At 54.0% G+C, this 22,400-nt stretch overlaps 1 protein-coding gene across 6 annotated transcripts; it reads left to right on the top strand.

Moving 5' to 3' along the window:
* Window positions 1–1,747: 1,747 nt before the first annotated feature.
* On the top strand, window positions 1,748–22,289 carry PRPF40B (pre-mRNA processing factor 40 homolog B). Of its 6 annotated transcripts, none has more exons than XM_045073170.1 (26): window positions 1,780–1,878; window positions 7,943–8,023; window positions 8,786–8,929; window positions 9,248–9,313; window positions 9,990–10,017; window positions 10,248–10,273; window positions 10,411–10,521; window positions 10,808–10,880; window positions 11,013–11,037; window positions 11,261–11,464; window positions 11,691–11,820; window positions 11,903–11,967; window positions 12,488–12,652; window positions 12,754–12,862; window positions 13,228–13,378; window positions 14,109–14,242; window positions 14,879–14,993; window positions 15,137–15,228; window positions 19,556–19,672; window positions 19,909–20,046; window positions 20,255–20,350; window positions 20,586–20,672; window positions 20,903–21,080; window positions 21,321–21,382; window positions 21,496–21,639; window positions 21,740–22,289. In XM_045073170.1, exons 1-26 carry the CDS (start codon window positions 1,876–1,878, stop codon window positions 21,830–21,832), a joined length of 2,637 nt encoding a protein of 878 aa, XP_044929105.1. In that variant the 5' UTR covers window positions 1,780–1,875; the 3' UTR covers window positions 21,833–22,289. The 6 variants fall into 6 exon arrangements, with proteins under 6 accessions (XP_044929106.1, XP_044929105.1, XP_044929104.1 ...); XM_045073169.1 differs by having other exon boundaries at window positions 10,808–10,928; XM_013049157.2 differs by lacking the exon at window positions 1,780–1,878 and adding an exon at window positions 2,919–2,961 and having other exon boundaries at window positions 10,808–10,928.
* The last annotated feature ends 111 nt before the right edge of the window (window positions 22,290–22,400 follow it).

Genomic DNA, 22,400 nt, shown 5'->3' with positions numbered 1-22,400 from the left:
TACTCTCTCTCTGTCTCAAAAAGAAGAAACAGCTTCAAAGAGCTGAAAATGGCTGCCTCCAGGGAGGGAGAGATGATAGAGGCAGGGCTCTGTTGTTTATATTAACAAACTGTACACAATTATTTGACTCTTTTTTTTTTTTTTAAGATTTTATTTATTTATTTGTCAGAGAGAGAGAGAGGAGCGAGAGTGAGCAGCACAAGCAGACAGAGTGGTAGGCAGAGGCAGAGGGAGAAGCAGGCTCCCGGCTGAGCAAGGAGCCCGATGTGGGACTCAAGCACAGGACGCTGGGATCATGACCTGAGCCAAAGGCAGCCGCTTAACCAACTGAGCCACCCAGGCGTCCCAATTATTTGACTCTTTAAAGTAGGTGCCTACCTATGATGAGGGAACAGGAGGCTGGCTGAGGACAAAGCAAAAGCTGGCGCCTTGCACCCCCCCCCCTTCATCCGCTCCCCTCCATAGGTGTAGCTTCTAGAACTTCATCACCTAGGCTAAGAAATACTTCATTTGGGGGAAAAAAAAAATTAAATGTGACTGGTAAAAGTTTATGGAACCTCTGACCACTCCTGCTATGCCCAGAGGTCTCAGTAATAAAGTTTGAAAACCATGGGACTAGGCCTTCATTTGAGGCTATCTAGGTATTGTGAAGAAAACGACAGTGATCTACAATCGTCCCCAAGAACGAATCCCTCTTCCTTTTCTCCCATTTGTTCCCTTTAATTCAGGTGTTCCGCTTCCTGCTGGTTGTTTTCCTACCTCTCTCCCGGTAGACTCTAAGACGCTTGCAAGACTCTAAGACCCAGCTCACAGAGTTTTCAATCTCCAGCACCTAGCATAGCACTGAGTACAGAGTACAGGCTCAACTGTTGACGAATAAAGAAAAAAGGAATCATCTTTATACAGGCTTTGGAGAGAGGGTGCTCGATCCCTTTCTGCACCCTGCATCGGTATCAGGAGCCCTGTCAGTTACTAGTCCTAAACCTTCGGCATATTCATTAAATAATTTTGGGTTGTAATTCCCTTATCTGCACAACATAGTATTTAGCTCATATCTCGAACGCCTACAAATGATTGGCTCGCTTTCACCGCTTGGTGGAAGCCAAATCTTAAAAGAAGTTAACTTCGGGCTCACCTAAGAAGCACGTACGCCTCCGAGGGCAGGGTTTCAGAAGCTCTATCCGCTTTTTTTTTCGACTGCCGTTTGTCCAGTGCCTGGAACAGTTTGAGGCATTTATCAGATGTTCAACAAATACCTGTCTAATGAATGAACTTAAAAGTGCTAAAAAAAAAAAAAAAAGAACTATGCAACGAATAAAAAAACTCTCAGTGAGGTGCAAAGATACCCCTACATTCTGAATGAAAACATCGGTCCAGCCCCTGCGTCCCGGGCGCGAGCGCTCGGGATCCAGGCGCTCCGAGAGCCCATGCGCGGCGGACGCACCGGCTGATCCGCAAAGGCCGGGCAAGCTGGGGGCCCAGGTCTGGAGGCGGCCGGTGGGAAGGGCGGGAAGGCAGGAGAGTTGCAGACGCGCGGAGCCGGCCCCGGACGCGCGCTCTAGCCGCTTGGGGATGCCAGGCTTCTGCGACTCTAGCCGCCCGTCAAGAGCCCGGCAGCGCGCCCCGCCCCCCGTGGGCGGGCCCGGGACCTGGAGGCGCGAGGGCGGGGTCTAGCTGTCCGCGCCGGGGGCGGGGCCGGGCCCGGGCGCTCCGGGCCGGTGCAGGGCCCGGCTGGTCCGCGGGCGCTACCGGAGCCCCGGCCACCAAGGGGTGCGACCCCCCACTGGCCCCGCCTTCCCGGTTGCGGCTCGGCCAATCAGAGCGTCTTTTACTGGCGGGTGGGCCGAGCCGGCCCAGCTGCTCGGAGGCTCTGGCATGGTAACGTCCCCGCGCGGGGGTGGAGGGGGCCCGGGGCGGTCCCACAGCGCCCCCGGCGGCCCGGGCCGGGGCCGGGGGGCCGGGGAGGCCGCCGGGGGTACCCGGGACCCCGGGGGAGGGCGAGGGGCACGAGGGGTTGGGAAAGGGAGCCCGGGAGGGGGAGGGGAGCGGGGATTTGGGGGAGAAGGGGCGGGGAGGCCATGATGGAGGATGGCGGGGGTGGGGGAGAGGGGGGGTTGAGGGGAGCTAGAGTTGCGGGACTGGTTGAGGAGGAGGAAGGGGAGAAGATAAGGGTGGGTTTGTGAAGAAAGGTCAGGAAAGGAGAGGGGGCGGGAATGTGGGAACTGAGGGACAAGGGGAGAGCTGGGGGGCCAGTTTCCCCTGGTTGGGTATTTGGCGTGCAACCGCCCCTCCTCGGACCCAGTGCTTGTTCCCTTTGGAAGCCCTGGACTCCCCATAAGATCACTTGGAGACCCCCCTCCTTCGTTTTCCCCTCATTGTGTCGTGAGGTGAGGAGAGGGCATTGTCTCCTGAGGAAAGAAAGGCTAAGGTCCCCATCTAGTCCCGGATAGCCCAAGAAATGAAAAAACAGAGGACCCTTGATCCCAACCCTGGCTCTGCCATCAACAAACTGTGTTAACAACTCTGTGTGACCTTGGGCAAGTCACTACCTTTCCTTGGGCCTCAGATACCCCATCGATTTAAAAAAACAAACAAACAAGGAAAATGCATGAGAATGATACCACACGTCCTTTCCAGCTTCGAAATGGGGTGGTTCCTCAGGAGAGAGTTCAGGAGAATGGGTTCTAGGATGTGGGGAAGCAAGGGAAATCAGGCTGAGGATGGAGGCGAGGCCTTCAGCTGGGGCTGCAGAAAATCCCCAGGGATGTGGGGGATGGTAGGCACAAAGCCTGCAGGGCTGGAGCAGGCTAGCCAGCGCCTCTGGCATCCTATCGGAGGGATGGAAGAACTCTGGAAGTGGCCGAGGAGGTAGAGACCTAACCCAAGAAAATGAAGACCAGAATGAGGTCTTCATTCTGAGGAGATGGCAGGACAGAGAGAAGCAATGGAAGCTCTTTTCTAGTAAGACAGCCAATATCTTTGGGGAGAGGGAGGAATATACTAAGGCTGATGTAGAGGATTGGGGATTAGGATGGTCTTGAAAACAGAGGGCCTGGCACTGTTTGGGGCAGCTGAAGCAGGGCAGCAAGTAAGGGTTGACTGCAGGGGAATTAGCTGGTCTCTTGGCCTCCATGCTGTTTTTCTTTTTGATAACAGGTACCCTTTCTGAGAGGTACCTTCTCTCACCGTTCGGAGAAGTGTGCCTTCCAGCTTTCATTGTCCCAACACAAATCCCTTTAGGGAATGAGTCAGACCAGACCATCCTTGGGATCACCTGGAGGATTTCAGGATAGTGTGTGGATTAGGGTAAAAAGAAAACAGGAGAATCAGTTTGTGAGAAATAGCTGTGGCACCATCACCCTAGCTGGGAGACAGCTTTGTGGAGTAGTTGAAAGCTTTGGGGTCAGGCTGCGTGGATTCCAAACCTGCCTCTGCCGTTTAATCCTTTGGAACCTTGCTCAAATTAATCTCTCTGAACCTCACTTTCTTTATTTATAAAATGGGGACCATAATAACCTTTTAGATGGTTGCAAGGATTAAATGAGTTGGTATGATATCTGGCCCATAATAAGCACTCAATAAATATTAGTTGTTAATTATTCCCTCTTTCCTTGCTCTTTCTTCCGTCTCTCCATTCTTGTTTTTTTCCCCTTTTATTCTTTCTTCTGAGTCTTTAGTTCTGAGCTGCAGCTTAGATGTAAAGGCTCAGAAGAATTGATTGCACCTTTGGTGGTGGTGGTGGGGGGTGTTGTGTCCTTCCACTGGTACAGGTGAGCTCATGATGATAAGATGGTCAGTGGTTTCTTCATCTCTCTCCAGCCCACAGATGTGTTTTTGTTCCAGGGAAGACATAGATCTGCTCTTTCAGCCCATTTCCTGTATCCCTCTGTCACACGAGTTCAGTCTCGCCCCAAAGTGTAATGAGACCCGCACTTGTCCAGGCACTGCAGCAAGTGAGAGAGGGGCAGGGGTGTTTTAGGAAGAAAAGTATACACATTGCACAGGGGAAGCTCAGGGAAGGGAGGGCCGCGGAAGTCCCATGGTAGTTTATGTTCATTCCTTTGCTCTGTCCTCTGCGGGAACTGTCCAAAAGAGTCCAGCATCTGGATCCTGGCCAGGGCTCTCCATTCCAAGTTAAAGATGGACAGTGCTCGCTTCAGCGGCACATACACCAAGTTATAGATGTCCTATACAGTGAGTTTTTCACTATTTAGGTTTTCCCGTGCCAGTATTTGATTCCAGTTTTCTTTCCCCAGCTATACAGACAGCCTCTGCCGAGCTGTCCATTTCATTACAGGCCACCTTTACCCAGAGAATTTTATACAACTGTACGTGGGTACATGGGTGCACCTGCACACGTTTGCCTGTTCTGGGATATTCCAGGATGCAAAAATCGAGTAAGGTTAAGGATGAGTCTGCATTCTATCACAGCACTTTGTATGCAGGGTCCTGACTAGACACTCAAGAGGAGGCTTAAAAGGAGAAAACATAATCCCCCAATATGGAGAAATCTCCTCCCACGTAGAGAGACAGGCAGACCTGTGGGAAACACCCAGCAAACATCCACAGAGTAGCATGTCATCAGTGCCTAGTAGTGCTGCCTTTATCCCGAGGGGACACAAGGAGGTAGGAGTATGTGTATGTGTGGAGGATAATCATAAAGGTAATCTGAAGGGGGTGAATACTGGATCATCTTGAGCAAAGTGAGAGACAGTAGAGTAAGAGGAACATAGGGTGTAATCTAACAATTGCTGTGCAGAGAGGAGGAGGGAAGCCACTGAGTCAGGCTGAGCCAAGAGTAGACAGGTCTGTTGAAAGGCAATGTTAGGTGAGATTCTGTAGGGTGAGCGATAGGGAGCCACCACTAATTCTCAAGGAAGAGTTTGGATCCTTGCTGATTTTACCACATGGGAAGCAGGGAATATGCGGAGTGAAAAAAACAGACCGCTTCCTTGTGGCAAGGACAGTGCTGAGGATGACTGAAGAGGAGAATGGACCCAGTCCTGGCTCTGTCCCTGACCACGGTGGAGCCTGGGACTGATAATTTCCCTTAGTTTTCTCATCTGAAAAAGGAAACTTCCTTGGGTGGTCACCAGAGTCCCCTCCATCTCTGACATTCTGTGTTCTCTGAATAACTCCTAGGCCTTACCAGTGGCTGTGTTTTGTGGGACCTGCCAAGACCATCAAGTCAATAAATACTAACACCTTCTATGTTCCAGTCTGGGGCAGTGAGGAAAATACAGTGGGGCTAGGAGATCAGGGTGAGCCAAAACAGGCCAAGTCCCTGCCCCTTTAAATGTAAGATCTGGTGGAGGCAGCAATTTCATTGACCCTAAGACTCACATTTTAACATTTCTTGTCAAGACCTCTTAAAATCGTTGCAGTATCATAATTTAAGTGGTGGCATTTGTTTTTTATTAGTGGCCACATAAAATAATGGGACAGTCAGCACCGTGGGAGTAACTGTAAACGTCCAGTGGGTAATTGCTAAAGGGAAGGGTGCGTGGTACACGAGCCTATAAAAGAGGGCTCTGACTTAAGCCTATACCACTGGCCTGGGAGGAAGCCTTTCCTGAGGAGGTAATGGCTGGTAGATGTGAGACCTGTAGGCTAGGTGTATAGGATCGGCAGGAAATTGTGGCAGGCAGAGATGAAGGCCGGAGGTGGGAGAACTGGGAGATGGTGAGTGTGGCCAGAGCACACACTCAGGAACTCAACATGGATGAAGCTGGCAAGGCAGTTGAGAAGCAGACCTCCCACAGCCTTCCAGGCCTTGGGGAGGAGTTTTGGTCTCTACCGTAAGGACAGTGGGAGCCATTGAAGAATTTTAAGCAGGGAGTAACATGATCTGAGGTGCATTTTGATGAGCTTGTAGTGGATGTGGGGAGACTACAACAGAAGGTCAAATGAAAACGAGAGAGGGGTGGATGGATTCAAGAAATGTGTACAAGGTACAAATAGCAGGACTTAGTGACGTATTGACAAGAGGGAGGTGTGGAGAATGACTCACCAGTTTCTAACTTAGACAGCTGTATGGACTGTGGTGCCAGCCTCAGATGGGCAACTCTGGAACCTGGTAGGACCCAGAGAGATGGTTATGTAGCATCTGGGAGGTCAGAGAGGACCCTAAGGCAGCTTGAGGTGGGTAAGCATGGCACAGAGAATTGGATTTCCTCCCACATTGGTGAATTTCGGACTTCCCATGCTAAGGACAGTCTTGGTTGGGGCAGGTCTGAATACAGGGCTGGAGCAGTTGAACCCTGAGAAAGGTGATTCTGGGTGGAATAGTGTGGCTTACCCTTCTCTCTTTAGGACAAGATGGGTGGGAACAGAGGCAGGACAGATACTACAGGAGGTAGAGATTAGAAAGCATCTTTCAATGCCAAGCCTTCTCAGTGGAGGGGGTCACTGGGAAGGTAGGGAATTTGGGCATCAGTGGGGTGTCTTCTCAGCCAGCTACCACCTTTCCCTAGAACTCCTCCCTGATACCCTCTAACCATCGAGCAAAAGGAGGAAGGACAGGGCCTTTTAGCTGCATCTTGAAGCCTCAGTTTACTTAAAAAAAATTTTTTTTTGAATGGGTAATATAGTCACATGGATGCATATTCAAAAGTTACAGAAGGGCATATGTACAGCGAGAAGGTTCCTTTCCCACCTCCGTCTCCCTTCTACTGATTTCTTTCTTGTATGTCCTCTTTTCTCTCCAGTTTTCATACAAATGATCACACTTTGCTGCACTTTGCATTTTTTTCCACTTTTTAATGGATCTTAGAGATTGCTCCTATCAAGACCATGAATGGCTTCATTCTTTTTTAATGACTGCATAGTATTCCATGTTATGTTTGTGTATAATTTCATAGTTAGTGACGGGTATATAGGCTGATGCCAGTCTTCTGTTTTTACGAATAATGCTGGACTGGAAACATTGTATATGCATCATTCTGACCATATCTGTGGGATGAATTTGGCTATATTTATAGATAAGGTGTTAGAATTGGGAGTGTTTGGTCCTTTCTTTGTCCCTTCTTGCATTCATTCAATATTTATTGAGTACCCATTATGTGCCAGACACTGGGGCAGGTACCAGGAGTCCAGCTTTCAACAAGTCCTACAAATCCCTGTCCTCATGGAATGTTACTACACATGTAAGGCAAAACATAGTAATTATGAAACCCTATACACCAGGAAACTAAGAAGGGCATCAGATAGAGAATAAATTCAGTGGTCGGGAATGCTCTTGGGAGCGCGTGGTATTTAAGGCAACAACGGCAGGATGGGATGAGGTGGCTAGTAGGCGTAGGGCAGGGAGAGCAAGCTGTTCAAAGTCTCAGCCACAGGGAGAGGAGGTCGGGATCTGTAGGGGAAAAGGGTAGAGCTGCCGAGGAGCAGGTCATGGGGAGTGGGAGGTGTCAGAGTGAGCAAGGGAGTAAAGATGAGGCCAGTTGGGGGGTGCCCACAGTGAAGAGAATGGGAGGCTAGTGCTTAAGGTGTGGTGACTGTTTGGGCTTAGAGGGCTTTGGGGTTGACTCTAACAGTGAATTCAGGTAAGGGGACGGGAAAGGTCACTTCCTCCCTGGCTATTTTGGGAATGAGAGACCTCTGTTTAAGGCTTGAGGGAGGCCCAGCCTTGCCCACAGATAGGAGAATGGATGCAAAGCCCTGGGAAAAGCCACACTGGCCCTATAGTCCAGCCGCCCTCATCTGTTCTGGGGCTCTGGTGCGATAAAGACCATGTGGAAGGGGACCGGCAGCCTGGCTCTTGGCTGGTAGAAGAGAGCAGACTTAGCCAGGGCTCGGAGCTGGGTGTGAGCAGGAAACCGGGCCAGGAGACCCTTCCTCTGAACTTTGTGCTCCTTTTTCATCCTCATCGCTCTGCTTCCCTTTTGCAAAAGCCCATCTCTTTGCCCATCCTGGGTCCTATGACTTTTCTCTCCCTCAACAGTCGGTTCCCGATTCTGGTCCCCGGCCCCCAGCAGCGCCTGCCCCCTTCCCACCGGGGCCCCCCATGATGCCACCACCCTTCGTAAGTTTTATGTCTTTCCCTGGGCTTGGCTTTTCCAGCCTGCACCCCGATTTCCCCGGTCCCTAGCACTGCTGCATTGCCAGCACGGTTTTGTGTCCTGCTTCCCCTGCCACCCTTGGAAAAGGGGTAGTGTTGCTTGGGCATGGGGGTGGGAGGAGCTGCTGTCAAGCTCCCTGTCCGTCAAGTTGACAGCTCCCCCTTTGTCTTTTTGTCCTTGGGACACACGGGCTGGGGTAAGAGAAGTGGAAGGGAAGAGACCCTCTTAGTGTAAGCGCATGGTGGGGCTGCCTTTCTCTTTCACTACTCCTTCTCTGTTCTTTCAACATGCCACTGAAGTCAGGCTGAAGTAGCAGCTGGTGGTCATTGAACTGGAGAAAAAGGGATGGGAGGCAGGGGACTGGGGGGTCTGGGGACCTGGAATCCTGCCTCTGAGAGGCCTCTTTGGGGAGAGTTGCTCAAGGGATGGAGCCTTCCAGCCGCGGTCTGGTGGCAGTTAGACGTTTCCCCTCTCCCTTCCCTACCTCTGAAGAAGCTGTGGTGCTTGCCTCTTAGACCCAGAAGACCCCCCCCCCAATTTTCAGTCTTTTTCAGTGGTGGGGAGCAGGCAGTTTCATGCTTTGCTCTTCTTAAGCTAAAGCCTTGGAATTGCCTCAGAGCCAGGCGGTGCGGGGAGTTGAGAAGGCGGGAGACAGGTGGATATTCCCTGACCGGTCCAAGGCGGGGTCTTCTCTACTCAGTGTCCCTTCCTTTCCTCACTTCCAGATGCCCCCTCCAGGAATTCCCCCACCCTTTCCTCCGATGGGACTACCCCCCATGAGTCAGAGACCACCAGCCATCCCCCCAATGCCGCCTGGCATCATGCCCCCAATACTTCCACCAATGGGGGCGCCACCACCACTCACGCAGGTAATCCTCCCTTCTGCCCCAGAAGTGCCTCAGAAGACCCCGTGAGTCCGGCTAGGGTTGGAGGGGAGAAGGGGCATCTGGACTTCAGGAAGTAGGGAGAGAAGGGAGGGAGCTTTGGCCAGGCCCATGTGGATTTGTCCACTGCGTGACGGGAGGAAACTCTGTGGTGGGGCTGAGAGCCTAGAACCTAGAGATTGTCTAAGGCGGAGCAGGGGACCATGCGAAGGTCATGGCCCCAAAGGGTATCTCTCGGGAACCTGCCTTGTCTCTGCCTGCCCTGACCTCGGTAGTTGTTTTTTATCTTCTTTGTGTCCCCAGATACCAGGAATGGTACCTCCCATGATGCCAGGAATGCTGATGCCAGCGGTGCCTGTCACTGCAGCGGTAAGCACGAGGGGGGCTGGCAGGAAGCAGGCCCCGCAGCCCTGCGGGTCTGACTCGGAGGACAGGGATGCGGCCTCCATCCTTTCCCTCTTCTCTTTGGTTCCGTCCCGGTCCCAGCAGCACTCCCCACACTCAGGTCCTCCTCTCTGGCCACATACTCTGCTCTTGTAGTTTCTCACTCACCCCCAAAGACATGTTACTCTTTTGTCCTTGCTGGGCCCGGCTCCCTGAAGGAACACATTCATGGCTGACACTGCTTGCCCTCACAGAGCTGGCACTGCGGACACTTGAATACAGTCCCCCCTCACACCTTTTCTGTCTCTGGTGGAAGCAGCAGCACCTGGGGATCTCACCAAACCTTCTGGTGCCATTGCTCATTGTAGTAGAGTCTGGGTAGGATGTAGTGTGGTTGGCATCTGCTGTGGAAGAGGGGCCTCGGAGGTGGACTCGACAGAATGCTCTCACTTGAGGAAAACCAAGCACAGCTGCTGTGCGATTCCCCTTAGGATCCTATAGCCACGGCCCCAGAGGGTGGGGGATGCCTGTTAGGGGGCAGAGGTCCCTGGGAGCAGGACACACGGATCCTGGCCTGGCCTGCTTCTTCATCCCCCATGGCCTGGGTCCTGGGGGCCGCTGGGCTTGGCCCCAACCCTTCCCCCTCCTCTTTCTTCGGCAGACGGCTCCGGGTGCGGACACAGCCAGCTGTGAGTCTTCTGGGGGTCTGCTCCCCCCAGGCTCGGAGGTTGGGGGGTACAGGGGAGAGGGGACCGTGGACTAGAGCCCACCCTGGATCATGCCTGTTGGGATGCCAGGGAGCCTGGGATGTTGATGGGACCAGGGGATATTTATTGGGGATGGAGTAGGGGAGGAATAGGTGGGATAAAATGGGGGTTGGGGCAAGGACTTAACATTTCCCTTGACTTTTTTTTTCTAGCTGCTGTGGCTGGGACAGGCCCTCCGGTGAGTTCTTCCAGCTCAGGGGTCTCTGGGTAGAAAAGCTGAAAGTTGGGGAAGCTGATGGTTAAGTCTTTGGGGTAAGGAGGAGAAGCTCTGGGGATGGGGCCTTGACCACCATTCTGTGCCCCCTCCCCTCCCAGAGGGCCCTGTGGAGTGAGCATGTGGCTCCTGATGGACGCGTCTACTACTACAATGCTGACGACAAGCAGTCTGTGTGGGAGAAGCCCAGCGCTCTCAAGTCCAAGGCAGAGGTCCTGAACAGGGCTGTTCGGCCCTTCCTTTCAGCTTCCCTGACCCTTCCAAGTCCTTGGCCTCCCCTGAGTCTTTAATTATACACATGGTTCCTCTGATCCCAAGATCCTTGACCATTGCCCCAGGCTCCCTAGGATCTCAGGAAGTATATCTTCCCCCATGTTGAGCCAGGCTAGGTGAGAGCTAAAAACTCCCTGCTCACAGGATCCTCTTCGCTCCCCTGACTGTGCCTCCACTAGGGGGCATGCCCAGCCCACTGATGTCCTCTGACCCATCCTCTTGCAGTTGCTGCTGTCCCAGTGCCCCTGGAAAGAGTACAAGTCAGACACGGGCAAACCTTACTACTATAACAACCAGAGTAAGGAGTCTCGCTGGACCCGGCCCAAGGACCTGGATGACCTGGAGGGTGAGGAGTGGGTAGGGCCCGGGCTACGCTTCTGGGGGGTGGCCCTTGCCACCCTGTGACCATGTTATTTTTTTCCCATTGCAGCTCTAGTCAAACAAGAGGCTGCAGGGTGAGTGACTTGCCCACCTATCTCCCTATACGTGGGGCCAGCAGAGGGGTGGGAGTGGACCCTTTGTCTGTGGTCCCCACTCCGTGGAAGAGCCAGCGCTCAGTCTGTACGTGGAGTGGCCTGCTCTGGCCCCCGTCCTTCACAGGACAGACAGACCAGCTGGTCCCTGACTGTCCCACTATCTGCTCCGCTCCTGGACACTGCTCTTCCGGTCCGCCTGCAGGAAACAGCCACAGCAGCCCCAGATCTTGCAGCCGCAGCCACCTCAGCCCCAGCCTGAGCCCCCACCTGGGCCACCTGGTCCCACCCCTGTGCCCCTGGGCCTTCTAGAGCCTGAGCCAGGTGGGAGTGAAGATTGTGATATGTCAGAGGCCGCCCAGCCTGTGGAGCAGGGTTTTCTGCAGCAGCCAGAGGAGGGCCCCAGCAGGTGAGGGCTGCCCCTCTGAGACATTCCAGATGCTGGCTTCGGGCTCCCTGCCTAGTTCAACCCTTGACTTCTGCCAGGCCTCTTGGGAAGGGTGTGAAGATCTGGGCATAACCTCTGGAGGGCAGAAGGGGGCTGCTCTGGGGAGCCAGGCTGTACTCTGACCACATAGGCACTGAAAGCTGGGGGACCTGGGAGATGCTGTGGCTGAGTCCCCTTTGCCCCCCAGTGCTGCTGGACAGCATCAGCCACCACAGCAGGAGGAAGAGGAATCAAAGCCAGAACCAGAGAGGTCTGGCCTCAGTTGGAGCAACCGGGAGAAGGCAAAGCAGGCCTTCAAGGAGCTGCTGAGGGACAAGGTGCGGGGATGGGGCTCCCAGGGTAGGCCTGGAGGGGGCTGGAGGTGGGCAGGCCCCGTGACCCCTGCCTGCTCCATTCTAGGCTGTCCCCTCCAATGCCTCGTGGGAACAGGCCATGAAGATGGTGGTCACCGACCCCCGTTACAGGTAGGCCTGGGCAGAGGGAGCCAGGCCCTCCAGACTGTGTGTGAGCAGCTGGGCCAGGGCCTCCCTGAGAAGCCCCAGCTCAACACTCTGACCCCAAGGGGGCCCGAGTCAGGGGAGTGATAGAAGGGCAAGGGCACAAGGAAAAGAAGCTGGAGGGCCTCCGGGAGGAGGAGGGGAAAGGTATATGATATGAGACATTCAATAAATGCTTGTTGAATTGAATTGATTCGAATTGAATTAATTGGGGTAAGGGGGCTGGATAGGGCGGAGGCCTGAATGCACCTTGAGAACCAACCTCAGAGCAAAAGGGCTCGGTGTTAGTGTCTTGGAGCCCCGTCTTCCCCTCACTGCCTCCCATCCTTCCTCTCATCCCAGAGACCCGTCTTGCCTCCCTGCAGCCTGCTGTTCCCATGCATGGACCCCTCACTCAGTTCTGTGTGCCGTGACCCTGCTTGGTGGGCTGTGCAGGGTGACTCCTCTATTCCCCCCCTGCCCCCAACTCCCACCCTCTTCACCCCAGTGCCTTGCCCAAACTGAGTGAGAAAAAGCAGGCATTCAATGCCTACAAGGCGCAGCGGGAGAAGGAGGAGAAGGAAGAGGCCCGGCTAAGGGCCAAGGAGGCCAAGCAGACCTTGCAGCATTTCCTGGAGCAGCACGAACGCATGACCTCTACCACCCGCTACCGGTCAGGAGGCCGGGCTGGGGTGGGGTCTGGGAACCCTGAGAACATACGGGCCCAGAGTCTCTGTCCCCTGCCTGCCTACCCATGACCCATATGCTCCACAGGCGGGCAGAACAGACCTTTGGGGAGCTGGAGGTGTGGGCTGTGGTCCCTGAGAGGGATCGAAAAGAGGTTTATGATGATGTCCTCTTCTTCCTGGCCAAGAAGGAGAAGGTAACAGTCACTGGCTAAATCCGTCAGTCTGTCCTCAGGCTTTTTGTGTCTTTGTGTCCTTGTGGAGCCTGGTCATTCATTTCTCAGCTGCCCCAGGGTCTCAGCTCCTTCCTTGGAAGCTAGTGTGGCACTTGCACACCCCCCGCTTCTGCTCGGGGCTCAGGGCCTACAACCTCGGTGTGGGAGGGCAGGAGGGCATCTGTGAGGGGTTGGTCTGTAACCCGTGCTGCTTCCCCTTTCTGGGGACGGGAAAGTTTTGAGTCTGGCCCTCCTAGGGTTCCCTAGCTGCCTGCTTTTCCCCAAATGCTCCTCTGCCCAGGCCCACCTGAGTAGCTCCAACCTGCCCTGACCCTGTGGCTCCCTAGGAACAGGCCAAGCAGCTCCGGCGCCGCAACATCCAGGCCCTGAAGAGCATCCTGGATGGGATGAGTAGTGTCAACTTCCAAACTACATGGTCCCAGGCCCAGCAGTACCTCATGGATAACCCCAGCTTTGCTCAGGACCACCAGCTGCAGAGTAAGCCTGGGTCTCCACTCCCGCCCATTCCTTCCCTTTTCCTCACTGACCTGGGAGCCCAGGGCCTGCCTCCTACTGCTCCCCTGCACTTACTGCCCTTGTGGATGTCTGGGGTCCTCTGCATTCACTCTGTCCCTGTATCTCTTCAGAGTCTAGAGATGCTGGAATACTGGGACACCCTTCCCCTCCCTCTGGGGTCCACTGTTGACCTGGACATTGTGTATCCTTGGAGGAAGAGCTCTAGGATAGGCAACAGAGGACCAGGAGAGGATAATTTTTCCAACTCCTGTGAATATGGTCTTAAATTGTCTTGATGCCAGGGGTCTCCACTGGTCATGTGTTGTCATGATGAGCTCTAATTGGCCTGCAGTCATTGGCAATGTCAGAAATTGACCTGAACTTTCATCAAAGCCTGATCCATTTCCAGTTCCGTAAAACATAAAACATTAGATCCCGAGATTGCTGGTTTCATACGATTCTTTCCAGTAACTGAATTCACAAGAGCTGAATACTTGCTAGTTTTGTTCTCCTGTATTAATGAACCCTCCTCCAGAACCACCATTCCAGTCTCCTCTCCCACAGAGGCTTCTGCTCCCTTGCCCCACCACCCGGGGTGACCCCGGCACCTACTGAGGCAGCACCCTCAAACACGGGGTAGGGGTGTGGGTGCTGGGGCCAGTGAGGGTGCCCCACTCCTGCAGCACCTGCTGAGCCTCCTTTCTGTGCTTAGACATGGACAAGGAAGATGCACTGATCTGCTTTGAGGAGCACATCCGAGCGTTGGAGAGGGAGGAGGAGGAGGAGCGGGAGCGGGCCCGCCTTCGGGAGCGGCGTCAGCAACGCAAGAACCGGGAGGCCTTCCAGGTATCTTTGCCACCTGCTGGTTAGGTGCTCATCTCCAGCGGGGCCCATAATCTCTTCGCTCGTGCCCTGCCTTGTCTTGGCTAGGCCTGTTGTTTCATCTCCGCCCGGTCCTGTGCCACCTCCACGAGGCTACTCTGCTTCTGCTGTGTCCCTTCAACTGGGGACCATGCTCCTCTAGGGAGACTGGATGTATGCAACACCCAGAAACTGCCAGCAGAGAGCACCCTAAAGGCACAACTTGGCAGCTCAGCCAAGTTCATTTCCGTTTGGTGGGGAGCCATACAGGCAGAGCTCGATTGTCCCTCAGCTTGGAGGTGGCGGCAGTGGGGGTTCCTTAACTCTAACACTTTGGGAAGCTGAGAGCAAACCTCAAGCAGGACATGCTGCAGACAAGTTCCTATTTCTCTGCCTCCCAGACCAGCTGCTTGTCATGTTTGAGTCTGTCCCTCTCTGTATTTACATTCCCTCTGTTTTCGCTGCTCTCTGCCTTACCATCTGTAGCTTTTCATCTCTGCCTCCTTCGCCTGCATTTCCTCAGGTGGGATTGTCCCTCCCATCCCCTGTTTTCCTCCCTAGTCTCTGCCTCTGCCTCTCTCCATGTTTCCCTCTCCCTGTAATTGGCCTCTCCCCACTCAGACCTTCCTGGACGAGCTGCACGAGACAGGGCAGCTGCACTCTATGTCCACCTGGATGGAGCTATACCCAGCGGTCAGCACTGATGTCCGCTTTGCCAACATGCTGGGCCAGCCGGGTAAGGCAGCCAGGCTCCCCCTTCTCTGGCCTGGCTTCCTGCCCTGCCAGCCTCTCTGCACCCCTACTCCCTGTCCTGGACCCCTCCCCCAGGCCTTGGGAAGCTGCCGCCCGCCAGGCCCCCCCTCCCTCCCTCCCCCGCAGGCTCCACCCCTCTGGACTTGTTCAAGTTCTATGTGGAGGAGTTGAAGGCACGATTCCATGATGAGAAGAAGATCATTAAGGACATTCTTAAGGTGAGGGAGGCCCAGGGTTGTGGATGGATGCAGATTGGGTGCAGGGCGCCTCTCCGGACAGGACTCCCTGCTAAGTCCTGTTTTGCAGAAGCAGTGTAGCTCCATTCAGCAGAGATCTGCCGTGATCCCTGACTGCACTGGGAACACACAAAGAAGAAAGATGCGGTTTCCGTCCCTAAAGAGCTCATGGCCTAATAGGAAGATAAACATGAGACCTGTTATAGAGAGGGGCAAGTGCTATTAGAGACGAGAATCGACAGAATTGACACTTTGCACTATGCCTTTAAGAACGAGCAGGTGGAGGAGGCTGACATCCTGGGTATGGGGTATTACAGGAGCAGAGGCAAGGGTGTGAGAAGGGCATGGCAGGTCTGAGCATTAAGGGGCACAGCTCCTCATAAACTGGTGGCCCACAGATATTCCTTTGGCCCGTACAGTGTCCTGGAAACATTTCAAAATGTTAACATTTTAAAATTAGGAGATTGTACAGAAAAATCGGGGTCTTTTAGTTCTCTTAAAATTATGGCTTATCTAGCACCACTGGGCTGGTTTTGCAAAGCATTCCAGGGCCTCAGACTGAGATGCCACTGCTTTTTAGAAGGGGCAAGCCATCCTTAACCTCACGCTCCCGCCACCCATCTGATGTGGCAGTAAGCAGCTGCCCCTTACCGCTGAGCAGGCACCTTGCTTAGACTGTAGAGAGAGACCTCTTAGACTGGAGAGAGAGTTCTCAACGTCTATGTCCTTGAAAGGTGGAAAAGGGATTGCTGCACTAAGAGAGCCTTGTGTTTCAGAAGGAAAAAACAAAGAGAAAGCGTATTTCTTGGTGGAAGTGAAGAACGTGCAAAGGCCCTGGGGAGGCAATACACCCAGCAGTTAGGAGCAGCACTGTGGAGACAGACTGCTTGGGACACAAGTCCAGCTTAACTGCTGGACACAAGTCCAGTAGTTGTGTCACCTTCGGCAGACTATTTAACCTTTCTGAGCCTCAGTTTCCTCACCTGAAAAATGGAGGATTTTCCACCAACCTACACCTAATTACCAAGGGCAGTAACTTGGTACCTGGGGCAAGAAGGGTCAAAAATAAAGCTAGGAATGGCCCACTGCACACAGAGCATTTCTTTGAAGTTCCGTATTTTGCTTTACAGATTCAGGTGTTGCATCTTCACACCCTTCACTTTTCTGTTTAATATAAACGTAATGTTTTAAAAGTTCTTATCATTAGGTTAGACGTGCCCTATTGTCCTGTGGCTTCCTGTTTCTCTGAAAGAAAGAGCCCTAGATGTAAAATACCTTGAATACTAAAATAAGAAGTTGGGTTTTTATCTTGTAAGTAATGGGGAGCCAGGGAATGCTGTGGTCAGAGGATGTCTTGGAAGAACCATGGGGTAAGAGTATAGAGTAGCATCCCTCAGACTGAGTGCTTGTGTCCGTAGAGGTAGGTAGTTGGAGGACAGTTTTTGAAGCCTCAGGACACTGAAAAGTCACAGTGGCAAGTGATTCAAACAGATCTGGAACTCGAGCCTCCCCTGCTGTTAGGACCCTTTGGTAGGAAAGTCGGAGCAGCACAGGACTCTGGAGGATAGGTTAGAGGTTCGGGAGGTGAGAAGGGAGGCTAGTCGGGAGGCAGTCTAGGTGGTGAACGAGCTCGGCGGAGGCAGCAGAGACAGCAGATGAGGGAGAGCTGTGCTCTAGCTGTGTTTTTCTGAGACCCCCATCCCCTCCCCTGAGTTTCCTCAGGGGAGCCTTGGGACAAGAAAGGGGGAAGCTAATGCTTCTTCATCTGTTTTGTTTGTTTTGTTTTTTAAAAAGATTTTATTTATTTATTTGCCAGAGAGAGAGAGAGAGGACAAACAGAGGAAATGACAGGCAGAGGGAGAGAAAGAAGCAGGCTCCTGTTGAGCAGAGAGCCTGATGTGGGACTCGATCCCAGGACCCTGGGACCATGACCTGAGCTGAAGGCAGAGGCTTAACCCTCTGAGTCACCCAGGCACCCTTCCTTCGTCTGTTTTTAAGGATAGCAGCTTTTCTTTTATATACTGAGGTTCTCTGTAAGATTTTTGTGGAATAAAGATTTCTGCTGGTAAAAATAAAAAAAGAGAGAGAGAACTTTAAAATCAGGAGGATGGAGTCACTCAGAAGTCAAGTGAATTGAAGTTGGCGGAGGTGGGACAATGGTACCATTACGGAGGATTTGGCAGGAACAGGGCTAGAGAGAGAATAGAAATTCCATTTAGGGAATTAGTCTCAAAAGTAACCTGGGGCAGGGAGGAATACAGCAAAGACCACATTTTAAATAGGACATTTGTGTAAAGTATAAATATTTAATCCCAGGAGAGCTGTATTTTATTGGATGCTTACATTTTAGCCACAGAGTGGCTGGTCCTGCCCACTGGCCTGCAGGAGTCTCATCCTTGCTGTGTCCTGTCTCTCCACATCTCCTGAGAAAGAAGCTTCTTTACATGGTTTCCCCACCGCTCCCCCTTTTGGGCTCCTGCTTACAGAAGGCCGATGAGCCCAGGAGCCCCTGTGGCCAACCGCTAGCTGGGCAGACTGTGAGGGCACCTCTCACCCTATAGGATAATGGCAAGAGCCTTGGACTTGGAACAGCTGGAAGCCAGAAGATCTGGGCCCGCGAGATCCATGGGAGTGGGGAGAGGGGTGGCTCACAGGGAATGAATAATTTTGGGGTCTGCTGAATTTGAAATTTCTGTGAAACATCCAGCCTATTATGGGTCTGAAAATCAGGAGGGAAGTGGGGCTGATGTCGCTAGGGACAATGTAGATTGAAAAGACCAAGTGCTATTCTCAGGGGAGCAAGCACAAGCAAGAGAGGCAGTCAGAGGTCAGAGAGACAAGAGGGCGGTTGTTGAAGGGAGCAGCACACGTGCAAAGACCAGTCAAGTGAGGACTGAGAAGGGGCCCGTGGAAGTTGTCTCTGAGCACATGAGCACTTCGAGGAAAGTAGTGTCTATAAAGAGGGTGGAATGGAGTCACGTAACTCCTGGCTTAGACCTCTGCAAGTCTTACCAAATTTGAGCCTCAGTTTCCTCATCTGTAGAATAGGAATAATTTACGCACATGGTTGTGGGAAGTGCTAATATTTGTAAAGTGCTGGGCTTATAGCAGGCTCACTAAATGTTGATTCGTTTTCCTTTGTGCTGCATTTAAAGATTTTGCACCAAAGGGAAAGCAGCACAAATTGTTAGCTTCAAGAAGGTGAGAGCAAGGTGGACAGGCTGTTCCCAGTCAAGTGAGGTACGAGTTTGAGGGGAGTAGCCAGCAGAGAGGTGGGATGGACGCTTTCACTCTCCTGACAGAAACTGGGCTGTTTGAGAAGGGCTAGAGTGTGGGTTGAGGAAATGCTCTCCAAGACGACAAGAAGAGCACATTCCGCCACAGGTGGAGGACCGGAGCAAGTTCATGCTGTGTGGAGGGAGAGGAAGGGAACCAGGCCGGTGCCTCCACTGGCGCAAACTCCAGATCGGCTTGGGCCCAGTGAGATACTGCTCCGAAGCCCCTGCTTTATTGAGGTGTTGGGAGGCATAGATGAGCAGCTCAGAGCCAAGCCCAAGGTGCTTCAAGAAGGGGAGGTATTTTTAAGTGTTCTGGAGTTGCACACCTGATGGCCTTGAATTCCCCAGAGGACTGAGGGATCTGCATGGGTGTAGTGCTTCAAACTATGGCTATGGTGATAGGACCCGGGGTAGAGTTCTCAGTCACCCACCAATGAGCTTTGAGACCGCGGGCAAGTGTGCAAGTTTCTCTAAACCTTGGTTTCTCCTTCCATATAAAATTAGGAGGCCAGGACCTATGCTTATATTTCAATTCTGAGGATTAACAGAAATAAGGTGTGTGAAGCACTCAGCACAGTATCTGGCAGCTAGTAAGCACCCAAGAACTAAGCCAAAGGATGGGACCAGCAGATGTTGGCAGAATGCAAGGAAGTCACGGAGCAGCAGGAGGGCCTGAGTAGGGCCCAGCCTGAAGCCAAAGGAACAAAGAATTACTTGTGGGAAGCTCAGGCATCCGTCAGCAGACATGACACACACACATGCCCTCTGCCCTCCCCCCATGTGATCCAGTGCCCCCCTCTGCTCCCTGCGACATCCAGACCAAGGGTAGGCGTGGGAGGCTTAGGTGTCAGATGGTGAGGATATGGACAGCCTGGTTTCAGAAGTGCATCTGAGTCCTATGGGTTGCTTCTGGGGGCTGGGGGACTTCTCGAGCATCCCATCCTGTAGTCCAACCCTCTGCCTGCCCCGGAGGCCAGCTTCAGGCCTCGGGCCCATGGTGGCCCCTGCTTCACACACCACTGTGCCCACAGGACCGGGGCTTCTGCGTGGAGGTGAACACAGCCTTTGAGGACTTCGCCCACGTCATAAGCTTTGACAAGAGGGCTGCTGCGCTGGACGCGGGCAACATCAAGCTGACCTTCAATAGTGTGAGGGCCTGGGCGGGGCGGGGCTGCAGCCAGGGCTCTGGTCTCCAACTTATCCCCTTGTCTTGTTCTGTCCCTTTTCACTGCCCCTGTGTGACTGTACCCATCCCCCTGCTCTGTTCAGTGAGTGGCGGCAGGAGCCCCCAGACCCCACCTTCCCATGTCCTGCAGTGTGCCTGAGTGGGGCCTGGCCACCCCCTCTCCTGGGTGACCCTGCTCTGCCTCCTTCCCGTCCTCAGCTGCTGGAGAAGGCAGAGGCGCGGGAGAGAGAGCGGGAGAAGGAGGAGGCGCGAAGAATGCGGCGCAGGGAAGCTGCCTTCCGAAGCATGCTGAGACAGGCCGTGCCTGCCCTGGAGCTGGGCACTGCCTGGGAAGAGGTCAGGGCTGCAGCCTGGCACCAGACACTACCCCCTCGGTCCTGAGGGCAGCGGTGCTTCTCTACCACTGGGGGCCCGCCCCAGTCATAGCACAGCTCGCGGCCAGCTTCGGCCCCCTTCCTTCCTCTGCCCCAGCCCTGCCCTGTGCTCCTGGCGGTGTCCGTGCCTGCCCGGGGCTGGTCTCATCAGCAGTGCTCTCCCGTTCAAGGTCCGTGAGCGCTTTGTGTGCGACTCAGCCTTTGAGCAGATCACCCTGGAGTCGGAGCGGATCCGGCTCTTCCGCGAGTACCTGCAGGTACTGGAGGTGAGACAGAGCTTCTGACTCTATGTGTCTGTGCCAGGCTCATGAGCAGCCTGTCCAGCTCAGCAGAGACCCCAGTGGCCTCCTACCCTCAGGGGCGGTCCTTGCCCTGAGGTCTGACGTTGGCCTGGAGAGAGGCCTGAGGCCCTCATTTGAGGCAAAACCAGATTTTTGGGTGCAGGGTGCATCCTGTGGTGAACCCTGGGGCCTTCCTCACCCCTCCCTTTGCCTCTACCAGACTGAATGCCAGCATCTCCACACCAAAGGCCGAAAACACGGCAGAAAGGGCAAGAAGCACCATCGGAAGCGTTCCCACTCACCCTCAGTGAGTTGGTGGGCAAAAGGGATGCTGGGCCAGTGGGGGGGGGCTGGATTGATTGTCTTGGGGAAATAGGAACCACGTTGCTTGTTTTTTCCCTATACCACTTCTCCTCGGAGTGAGATTTGAAAATTCCTTTGGCCCTGGATCCTCCTCTCTGTCCCCAGTTCCCAGACTTGAGGGCTTCTGGAGGCCAGAGAACCTGTACGCTGACATGTCTGTGCTGATCTGCCCAGGGCTCGGAGTCAGAAGAGGAGGAGCTGCCCCCGCCATCTCTCCGACCCCCAAAGCGGAGAAGGCGGAACCCCTCGGAGTCAGGCTCTGAGCCCTCTTCCTCACTTGATTCGGTTGAAAGTGGGGGTGCTGCCCTTGGAGGACGGGGCTCCCCATCTTCTCGCCTTCTCCTTGGATCAGGTGAGCCATTGGGAGTTGGAGTGGTTGACTCAGTTGAGAGGAGACAGCACCCTGAGGGTGGAGGGGATGAGGAGGTCTGTACCTATCGGAGTGGGAAGAACTGCCCTGCCCTGCCCTTGCAGAAACTGGGAGAAGGAAGGAAAACAGTACCAACAGAGACTTCCCCATCTAGCTCCCTGTCTAAAGAATGAGCCCCTCCCACCCCCACCATGGGACTTACTAAGTATTTTCTATCTCCAGATCATGGCCTTCGGAAAGCCAAGAAACCAAAAAAGAAAACTAAGAAGAGAAGACACAAGTCGGTGCGTAGAGAAGGGACTGCTACTCAGGGCCCTGCTATGCTGAGGGAGCTCTTCAGCCGCCTCCCGGGCTATCCTTCACAGGAACTGAGCAGGCGGGGTCTGGGCTCTTACAGAACAGTCCTGAGAGCGAGACAGACCCTGAGGAGAAAGCTGGCAAGGAGAGTGATGAGAAAGAACCAGAACAGGACAAGGACAGGGAGCTGCGGCGGGCGGAACTCCCTAACCGCTCCCCAGGTTTTGGAATCAAGAAGGAGAAGGTGAGAGGCAGGCACCTGGTCCCAGCCCAGTCCGTACCCTCCACAGGCCTCCGTGGCCCTCAGCGGAGGCTGTGGGTGAGCTGTGCCTTTGCTCCACCAGACGGGCTGGGACACGTCGGAAAGTGAGCTGAGCGAGGGTGAGCTGGAAAGGCGGCGGCGGACACTCCTGCAGCAGCTGGATGATCACCAGTGACCCGGCGAGCCACTCTGCCTCGGGTCTGTGTGAGGCCGTGGATCCTCGGTCACCCTCACTGTCTGCACTAGACTCCTTTCTTAGTCTGGTCTGTGTCCACTTTTCCTCAAGTAGCCCCGCCCCCAACGCGCCACGACTGGCACCTCCCCAGGTTGCTCGTGGTATTCCAGGGTCCTCCACTTCCCAGGCAACTAGTGCGGTCCTTGCCCTCAGCCCCAGACCAGAGATTGGGATGCCATGTGGAGCGGGTGGTGCCAGTAGAGAAAATGTGAGAAGGGGCCTCTAGGGAAGAATGACAGGTTGGTGACAGGCGGGGTCCTTAGCCTCTAGCATCAGTGCCTGCTCCTGCCTGCCTGGGCCCTTGGGCTCCACCACTCCTTCCTTCAGCCCCGGGACCCAGTGTATGTGTGTTTTGTTTTGTTTTGTTTTTGTTTTTTAAATAATATTTATAACATGGCCAGTGGCTCTTTTCTCTTCGCCGTATCCTGCTGGGGCATGCTGGAGACTGGGCAGGTGCACGCGTGGCCAGCAGAGAGCACTAGTGTCCCGTCGCAGGCCGGCCTCCTTT

Source organism: Mustela putorius, unplaced genomic scaffold, assembly GCF_011764305.1.
Source record: "Mustela putorius furo isolate JIRA1106 unplaced genomic scaffold, ASM1176430v1.1 tig00537227_pilon_pilon_pilon, whole genome shotgun sequence".
Taxonomy (NCBI): domain Eukaryota; kingdom Metazoa; phylum Chordata; class Mammalia; order Carnivora; family Mustelidae; genus Mustela; species Mustela putorius.
Note: the sequence above shows the minus strand (reverse complement) of the source record. Positions and strands in the feature narration are given on the sequence as shown.